Raw genomic sequence first — 10,333 nt, 5'->3', positions numbered from 1 at the left:
AACCACCCAGTTTGTGGTACTTTGCTACAGAAGCTCTATGAAACTAATATACCTCCCAATTTTACTTACAGAACATATATTTTTGAAAAAGAAAAACAAAATGAGGCTGAAGGGGGATATGTCCATACTATACATTAAAGCATACAGTTATGTTAATTAAAACAGGGTAGTCCTGACACAAGAATCGACAGAAAAAGTAAAACAGAATTAAAAGCCTGGAAATAGGCCCATTCTTTTATAGGAATTATTACATGATAAATATGGCATCTCAAATATTTGGGGAAAGATGGAGATTCAATTAACGATCTTGGGACAACTGGCCTATCCATTTAGAGAAAAATAAACTTTACACTATTGCCTTATAAAAATAATTGGTGAATTTGAGTGAAACATTAAAAATAAAACTACAAAATAACCAGAAAACATATTAGAAAATATTTTCATAATCTTGCAGTGGGGAAGTCCTTTAAAAATGTAAAAACTGGGGGCGCCTGGGTGGCGCAGTCGGTTAAGCGTCCGACTTCAGCCAGGTCACGATCTCGCGGTCCGTGAGTTCGAGCCCCGCGTCAGGCTCTGGGCTGATGGCTCGGAGCCTGGAGCCTGTTTCCGGTTCTGTGTCTCCCTCTCTCTCTGCCCCTCCCCCGTTCATGCTATGTCTCTCTCTGTCCCAAAAATAAATAAAAAACGTTGAAAAAAAAATTTAAAAAAAAAAAAAAAAAAAAAAAAAAAATGTAAAAACTGGAGCTTATACAGGAATGACTCAGATTGGACTACACAAACCTACAAGGCAATCAATGAAACTAAAAGAAAAAAGTCATATTAGGAATAAATATTTGCAACCAATAAAACAAAAGGACCATTAGCTGTATTATACAGAATTTCTACAAGTCATAGAAAAAAATATAATGCAATACAAATATGAGCAATGGTAACAAACAGTAAATTTACGAAAAGGCCAACAAAGGAAAAGATTTTCAACCTCATTTTTAATCATGGAAATACAAATTAAAATGAGATCTCATTTTTCAAACATCAGACTGGCAAAAATGTTAAAAACAGGTAATATCCAGTACTGCTTACATATGTGGGGAAACAGGTGCTCTCATATACCATTAGTGGGTGTTTAAAATGCAATAGCTGTTTCAGGAGGGGATCTTTTTTGAAAAGGGTGCTTATTTATATGTATTAAAGCCTCATTATAATCATAGCAGATTCATGACAGTAATTTCTCTTTGCTTGAATCATATATTTTAATAATAATTATGTTATCTGCAAAAATTAACCCATGGCATATTATACTTGCTCTACTACACTTATTATACTACAATGTTCTACTTCCAATGTTTTGTCTTCCTTCCTAGACTATGCACTTCTGGAGGACAATGACACTAACTTACTCTTCTGTCTTTAGTACCATACACAGAACCTGGCATATATCATACATCCAACAAATATTTATTTGAATGAGTGAAGACTTCTCTTGATTCCCAATCTGCTGGTCTTCATACTATAGCATCCTACCAGTTAAACCTGCTACCTACCTTAAAGAAGTGTGATTTAAGACACTATTTTTCCCTATGCCTCAACAGTCCAAGTGTACAGACTGCATTGTGATACTACCAGAAAATTCAGAATTGAACAGGATTAGGATCCTAAAATTTCATCTTATCTGTTCCCCCTTCCTCTATGCAGGCCTACCTACAGCTAAACCATTACTCACTATGTTTCTCACTTTAACATTTACTGAACGTATTCTAACTGCAAAGGAAATGTAGAGTTAATGCTTCCTGTGGTACACTTTCCTATTTCTATACAAGGACTATAATCACTATTTTTTTTTTTAATCCCCATGCACTTGGTAGGGTGCACCTTGCATTCTAGATGTTTCAATGAGTACTTGTTGATTAATAGTCTACAGACTGATATTTAATCCTTTATCAGCTTAGTTTCTGGAAGCCTGCATCTCAAAATTCTAAACCATACCTCTGCTGTTGCTGCTGAACCTGTGAAGTCTGGATCTGTGTAGCCAGACAGACCCATGACAACCCTCCAAAAATGTAATCGTAGACCCTGTTGTTCTTACTTCCTAGTATGCTAGTGACCTGACGTGTTATTAAAACTCTGTGGTTACTATTCTTTCAACTCAGAACCATCCCCACAATTGACCACGCAAAGATGTGTGACTGTCCTAAACTTTGCCACATCCCTCAGATCATCCAACTGTGAATCCTTTGGGTTTTTTTCCAGGCTGACTCTGCTGTTGATAGAGCAGTAAAGACAAAAAGATGAACACAAGGACCAGATTCTAGAGGCTTTTACTTTCTGAACCTCACAAAGGATGTCATGATGCCAAGCATTTGAACTAGAAAGAGGCTCAGGAAACATGAAGACTAACTTCCTAGTTTGCCCAAGACACAATTCAAGCCAACAATAATTAAGTAACTTGCCTAAGGTCACACAGTTTGCCGGGTATGGCTAGCGCTATATTCCTCTCATCTGTTCTCAAGTTCAGTATTATTTCTATTTAAAAATAGCCCAAGCACTACTTTTGGGGGGAAAAAATGACAAGAATGACCAAAAGAATAATTTTGAATTATTAGTCAAATTCATAGAGGAAAAAGTTTAGAAGTCTATAGAAGAACTATGTTAAGTTTATTTATTTTGAGAGAGAGAGAGAGAGAGAGGCAGGCAGATAGAGAGAAACCCAAGCAGGTTCCATGCACCACACTGAGCTCAACCCAGGGGCTCGATCTCATAAGATTGTGACCTGAGCCAAAATCAAGAGTCAGACACTTAACCAACTGAGCCACCCATGTGCCCCTGTAGAAATTTTTTGAAAGAGCAATGGGCTATTCAAGTTTCCGTGAGTCTTTCTAAAGACAGGAATACATTATAAATTTTTAAATAATTATAACACTGTATTCATTTTTAATCAAATGCATAGACAGCTGTAAGCATCTTTAATGGACAGCCTCACGGTTGCCACATGCAACTTGAATGGCTGTAAAGCAAATCTCCATTCACGAATGACAATGGAATCTGTACTCAACTTAACGGAAATCAATATGCATTTCAATGGTCTCAGCCCAAGCTGAAAACATAGATAGCAAAGCTTTGACAATTGGCTGAGATGTCTTGTCTTTTCTATATTTGACATAAACCAAACTGAAAATGAGTTGTACTTGGAAGAGAAGGAAATCCCATGCATTAGTTCTGTTCCAACAGGGCTATAGTTGAACTCTTTGAACGGAAGTCCCTTGTAACTCAAGGATGATAGATGCATGAAATAACAGTAGAGATTTCTTCCAGAGCAAATTAGTGTTGATGAATATTATCTCATTTATAATACTTTTAATCTGCATTTGAACTTTTTTATTTTTTCTGGAAAAATTAGTGTTGTTGGTATATCCAAATAAAAAATATATATGAGTTGCAGAACTATCAGGAATTCTGCCCAATGATGATCCCAGACAGTGGCCTGGGTACATGAGAGGAAGCGGGATCTAATGCACAAGTAGAGCGGTTAGCCATACATTGGAGCACAGACCTTTTCTCTATAGTAACAGGAGGACGAACGACAGGAAAATACTTCCAGGAAGGCTGGTGGATTTAGTAAGGGTGAGAGCCTTTGGAAGTTCTTTTCTGGTTCTCGTGTCTCAGTGAAATAGGAACCAGGATCATCAGCTGAGGGTGAAGGCGGGCAAGGAGCTGGAGGTCTGATGTGAGCAACGTATCAAATGGTTGGCAGGAATGGGGCACTGGATCACTGCCTTAGCTTCCTAACTAAATGTCCTATGTCTTGCTCCCATGGAGTTTATTCTCAACCGAGCATCCAAAATGGTTCCTTTAACATATAAGTCAAATCATGTCACTTCTCTCCTCAAAAACCCTCCTACAAAAACTGGTAAATTGCACGTAAATTATACCTCAACAGAGCTGATTAAACAAAAACTACTACAAACCACCTTCCTATGGCTTCTCATCTCAGAGTAAAAGCCAAACTCCTACTCAGCCCTGTGATGTGGAGCCCTCTTACCTCTCTCATCTCAACATCTACCGTCATCTACTGTCAACATCAACTTACTCTTCTGTCCACAGTGGCCTCCATAAAGGCTCAGTGCATTTGAGCCTCTGGGTCTTTGCATTTGCTCCTCCCTCTATGAATTCCCCACCGCAACCTCAGCTATCTGCAAGGCTCAGCCCCTCGTTTTCTTCAAATCTCTACTCAGTGTCACACTACATGAAATAACAGCTGCCCTGAGCCTCCCCTAAGCCCATTACCCTAGCGTAGTTTCCTCTGCTAGTCACTATCTGACACGCTGTATATTTACTTATTTATTATCTGTGTTCCCATCCTAGACCATCAGTTCCATGGACGCAGGGACTTTGTTTTGTTCACCGCTGTGTCCCCAGTGCCTCACACACTATCTGGCAAAAAGCAGGCCATTAACATTTACTCAACGACAAAAAAGAAAGATCTTTCTTTCTTCCCTCTGGGCACAGAGATGATATTTCAGGGAAGAAAAAGTAAAAATCACATTGCATAATAGACTCACTTGTATGTTTTATGCATATAACATTGCCAAAGAGACTCAAGAAAGTATATACTACTGGGAGTTAAGTGTGAGATGGAAGATTCTGCTGTTTCCTCAGTCTCGCTTCTCACATGCCTCTCATAAGTGAGCATCTTGCCATGCTAACAGTTATTCTGATGTTTAAAGGACATATTTGGATACATGTATACATATATTACTGCATAAATATACACATGTAATATGCACATATAAATATGAGCAATTTAAGAAAATTACAAAGGATATTTAACTACATGTGATGTATCAAACTTCAGGCGGTAATTTTAGAAATTAAAACCAGCGGGGCGCCTGGGTGGCGCAGTCGGTTAAGCGTCCGACTTCAGCCAGGTCACGATCTCCGCGGTCTGTGAGTTCGAGCCCCGCGTCAGGCTCTGGGCTGATGGCTCGGAGCCTGGAGCCTGTTTCCAATTCTGTGTGTCTCCCTCTCTCTCTGCCCCTTCCCCGTTCATGCTCTGTCTCTCTCTGTCCCAAAAATAAATAAAAAAAAAACGTTGAAAAAAAAAAATTTAGAAATTAAAACCAGCTTAAGGTACAAACTGCCTTGCAAAGTTTTGCTCACCAAAGACAATGTAGTCATGTCCTCCTTAATGACATCTTGTCTAGTTAAATAGAGACCTGAGAAAGCAGAGCTGAAAAAGGGGCCCTGGGAAGTCAGGACTGTCTCTATAGGAACCCTGTCTGACTACCTGGATGTAACACAACAGTCACTGCTCTTCACAGCCCATAAGAGTAGGGAATCAATTCCACAACTCCCGACAGAAAAGGCTTCAGAAATTTATCTACAAAACAACAAAACAAAAAAAAACCTTGGGTGAAGCTGCATTTCAGAGGAAAGAGCAAAGAAGTGGATGTCAGAAGGCCTACACTGGGGACGGGCGGTGGGCGGGGGGGGGGGTCCTAAGTTCCTAGATCAGTTTTCCTCCAATTATCAAACAAGGGCTGGAGCGGCGGTCCCTCTCCTTTTAGTATCTGATCCCACCACAGCCAAAGACCCCGCAGACCGCGCTCCGTCTTCCCAACCTGCCCTCCTACCCCCAACCCCCAAGTGAGAGCCCAAACCTTGACCCTTAAGGCTGGGGTGCCCAGCCTGGGCTCTGCTTCCCCTAACCCAGAGACAGCCCTAGGCCGGCTTAAACCCCGTCGCGGAGCCCAAGACACCGCTTCGCGCCTCAACGCGGACGCGAACCGCGACCTCCAATTCTCCGTCTTTCTTCCGCCCCCGCCATTGAGCCGGGAAGACACGCTCCACAGGCTACTCGCGCTCCACCTCATCCCCCAGGGTCGGGAGGAGTCCTGGGCGGAGGCCCCTTCCTGGCTACCACCCGAGTGCAGGCGTCAGGGAAAAAACGTACTCACCAGCTCCACGAAGAAATGAAGAACACACTCCGACCACCCAGAGCCTTCACCGCGCGAGCCAGGAAGTGCGCCTGCGCAAGCGGCCGTCTGGAACTACATTCCCAGCATGCTCTGCAAAGGCAGGGCGCGCGGCCGCGGAGTCTTACACGCGAAGGCTTGTTGACTTTCTATCTCGTGGCGCCTTGGGAGGGGGACTAGTTTTCTTTCGTTATTCACGTAAAAAGAGAAAAGAAGGAGAGGATAAGCTGCTTCTTTCATTGTAGACTAGCATGAATCCAAAGGGATGCAGATTTTTCGTTAACCTTTACACAAAAGGAACGCCTATACATTATAGTAATAACCTTTTATTCAACGAGCGAAAAGGACTGTAAAAAAAAACAAACCCACAAACTAGATGGAATTCCTTAACAAAGGGACAATCCCTGTTGACACCTGGTGTGCGTATAGTATTCTAAAAATACAGACACCCCATTCTTCATGTGTTGGGAGGGCGCGTGGGTGTGAAAAGAGAAAGAATGATTGCAGCCAAGAAAAAGGGAAAACTACTTTTCTTGTAATATATTGTCTAGCTTTTTTGTCTGTTACGTGTTCAGGTTATGTTCATTTTAATGGCACTCAAAACAGTGCTTTGATGAATCCTTGTAAATTGTGTCCTCCTCCACATCTCTTCTTGAGTAGAGCCCAATAAATAACTTTAATTGAAAGGGAATGTGCATACCTTACTTTTTTCTATACACAGAATATAGTGGGTTGTAGAGAATAAAGGAAAAAAGATTAAAATCAGGTAAAAGCCCACTATTATATATTTAAATATTACCTGCACTGTATATGTGTTACATATATGTAAATACATATTTACTTGTTAAATGTGTGCTGTAGATACTTCTGAAATTAAAAATAGAGCAACATGGGGTGCCTGGGTGGCTCAGTGGGTTAAGCCTCTGACTCTTGGTTTTGGCTGTGGTCATTATCTCACAGTGAGTTAGAGGCCCAAACTGGGCTCTGCTCTGACAACCAGGAGCCTGCTTGAAATTCTCTGCCTCCCTCTCTCTCAAAATAAGTAAATAAACCTTAAAATAAATGCATACATACATACATACATACATACATACAAACATACAATGAAACTGCTTTTACTTATTTAAAGGTTTATTTATTAATTTTGAGAGAGAGGGCAAACATGAGAGGGGGAAGGGGACAGAGGGAGAGAGAATCCCAAGCAGGCTCCACACTCAGCACTGAGCCTGAGGTGGGGCTTGATCCCACAACCCTAGGATCATGACCTGAGCCGAAATCAAGAGTGAGATGTTTAACTGACTGAGCCGACCAGGTGCCTTGAAAGTGCTTTTAAAATTTAATTTCTTGTAAACATTCCTTCATGTCTTTAAATATTATTCTACATTAACGTTAGCACAACTTCTATCAAACTGAGTCTAAATATTTGAGTGGTAGCATATAATTTCCAATTTTTCCTATTATAAGAAAATATGAAATAAATATGCTTATAGCTAAATCTTTCTCCACACCCTTATTTGATTAGGACAAAATCACAGAGGATTAAATACATTTTAGATATCATGAAACTATCTTTCTATAAAGCTATAATAATTTATTCTTTCACCAGCAGTGCATGTATCTTAGTCCATTTGGGCTGCTATCACAGGACACATGCCCTAGACTGGGTGGCCTGTAAACAATAGAAATTTCTCAGAGTTCTGAAGTCTGGAAAGTCTAAAACCAAATACCATGACTTTGAGGATTAGGTCTCAACATATGAATTTTGGGAGCAACAAACATACAGCCTCTGGAAGCTATTGTTGTCACTCTCTCATGTCTCACTGTCCCCTTTTTGCATTTTTAGGTGTCCTTATACCTTTGCAACAACTTCCCTGTATTAAAGTCCCTTTATTCAACTACCTAGTATAGGTTCTATTTTCCTGACTGGAATCTGCCTTATATATTAACTTTAAAAATTACTTTAAGGGGCACCTGAGTGGCTCAGTTGGTTAAGTGTCTGAGCTTCAGCTCAGGTCATCTCACAGTTTGTGGGTTCAAGCCCCACGTCGGGCTCTGTGCCGACAGCTCAGAGCCTGGAGCCTGCTTTGGATTCTGTGTCTCATTGTCTCTCTGCCCCTCCCTCACTTGTGCTCTGTCTCAAAAATAAATAAATGTAAAAACTGTTTTTAAATAAATAAATATTACTTTTGCCTATTTGATGTTTTCTTGATTTTACTTTACCTGATTAGTAAAGTTAGGTATCATTTACATGTTCATTTCATTGATTACATATTTCATCATTTGAAATTTTTTCTTTTCCCTCTTCCTTAGTGATACTTGTGGAGGTGGCAGCCATCCACATCATAGCCACCCTTAGACTTCTAATGAAGCCCAAAATCATTCAAAAGAAGACCAAGGAGTTCATCCGGGACCAGTCAGACCAGTATGTCAAAATTAAGCACAACTGGCAGAAACCCAGAGGCACTGACAATAGGGTGCACAAAAGATTCAAGGACCAGATCTTGATGCCCAACACTGGTTATGGGAGCAACAAGAAAACAAAGCACATGCTGCCCAGTGGCTTCCAGGAGTTCCTGGTCCACAACGTCAAGGAGCTCGAAGTGCTGCTAATGTGCAACAAATCTTGCTGTGCAGAGATTGATCACAATACCTCCCCCCAAGAACCACAAAGCCATTGTGGAAAAGCAGCCCAGCTGAAGGCCAGGCTGCACAGTGAAGAAAATCAATAGACACCTTATGTGCACGTCATAATTGTATTAATAAAACCATAAAACTATGGGACAGTTGGTTCAGTTGGTTAAGCTTCTGACTTCAGCTCAGATCATGATCGCACGGTTCATGAGTTCAAGCCCTGTGTCAGGTTCTGTGATGACAGCTCAGAGCTTGGAGCCTGCTTCAGATTCTTGGTCTCCCTCTCTCTCTGCCCCTCCACTGCTCATGATCTATCTCTCTCTCTCAAAAATAAATAAAAACATTTTTAAAAACATTTTTTTAAACCCACAAAACTACATACGCACACAAATTTTTTTTTCATATTTATTTATTTTTGAGAGCAAGGGAGAGACAGAGCACAAGCCAGGAAGGGGCAGAGAGAGAGGGAGACACAGAATCCAAACCAGGCTCCAGGCTCTGAGCTGTCAGCACAGAGCCGCACATGGGGCTCAAACTCACAATCTGTAAAAAGAAATCATGACTAGAGCTGAAGTCAGATGCTTAATCGACTGAGATACCTAGGCACTCCTCTTTTTTTTTTTAAGGTTTACTATGAGAGAGTGTGTGTGCAAGTACGTGCACAAGCAGGGGAGAGAGAGAGAGGAGAGAGAGAATCCTAAGCAGGTTCCATGCTGTCAGTGCAGAGCCCCACGCGGGGCTTGATCTCACAAACCATGAAATCGTTGACCTGAGCAGAAACCAAGAGTCTGTTGCTTAACCAACTAAGTCACCCAGGTGCCCAAGGAAAGTTTTCTTCTGTATAGGTTATCTTTGTCTTACTGATAGGAACTTAGCTATATTCTGAACATTAATATCTTTTCTGTTGTATGCAGAACAACAGTCCCTACCAGTCTTGTTTTTCTATCTGTAAATACAGTATTTTTGCTTATTTGTTCAAATCTATCAATCCCACTTTTATGGATTAGGATTTGAAATGCCAAGTCTATATCTATATATATTACATATATAATTTTTAGCCCCCATTTTTTTACCGTTGAGCTATTTCTGTGCCCATACCATAGTACTTTTCTTATTTTAAATTTTAAAATAGGTTTATCAGATAGGAAAATTCTTCTGTGAATGTTCTTTGCCAATAAGTTTTGGGCTATTTTTTGCATTTGCAATTTCAGATGAAGTTGAAAATAAATGTGATAACTATTTTTTTTAAACCTATGGGGTTGAGGTAGAGGTAAGAATTCTACTACCATCCACGATAGAATAAAATAGGAAACTGGACAAAACACAGAACAATGGTTTCCAGACGCTGAATAACAGCACAGAACTGTGATCCTTAAGAGAAAAATAAAGTGACCTCTATGATTGCCTCCAAGATAAATCCTCAGGGAGGAATATCTTAAAGAGAGCCCAGGGGTTCACTAAGTTGAGGAGAAAGAGATCAGACATGAGGGAAGCCAGAGTTTAGACTACTCCAATCAGACTACTTGAGAGAAGTGAGCTACACAGCAATATATAAAAATAACATGTCATGAACAAGTAGGGTTTACCTCAGGAATATAAGATTGGGTTAACATTAAAAATGTCATGAAATTTTAAAAAGTCAAGAAATAAAATTGACTGTATTTTTATATTTTTTCAACTTTTTTTTATTTTATTTTTTTTATTTTTGGGACAGAGAGAGACAGAGCATGAAC

General features: G+C 40.2%; 1 protein-coding gene across 1 annotated transcript; it reads left to right on the top strand.

Annotated features, from left to right (window-relative positions):
- The first annotated feature begins 6,179 nt into the window (after window positions 1-6,179).
- On the top strand, window positions 6,180-8,750 carry LOC131491479 (large ribosomal subunit protein eL32-like). The gene is made up of 2 exons (XM_058694494.1): window positions 6,180-6,493; window positions 8,286-8,750. The coding sequence occupies exons 1-2, from the start codon at window positions 6,346-6,348 to the stop codon at window positions 8,696-8,698; spliced, it is 561 nt and encodes a 186-aa protein (XP_058550477.1). The 5' UTR covers window positions 6,180-6,345; the 3' UTR covers window positions 8,699-8,750.
- The last annotated feature ends 1,583 nt before the right edge of the window (window positions 8,751-10,333 follow it).

This window comes from Neofelis nebulosa, chromosome 12 (assembly GCF_028018385.1).
Source record: "Neofelis nebulosa isolate mNeoNeb1 chromosome 12, mNeoNeb1.pri, whole genome shotgun sequence".
Classification (NCBI taxonomy): Eukaryota; Metazoa; Chordata; class Mammalia; order Carnivora; family Felidae; genus Neofelis; species Neofelis nebulosa.
This window is presented reverse-complemented; position numbering and strand designations above follow the sequence as displayed.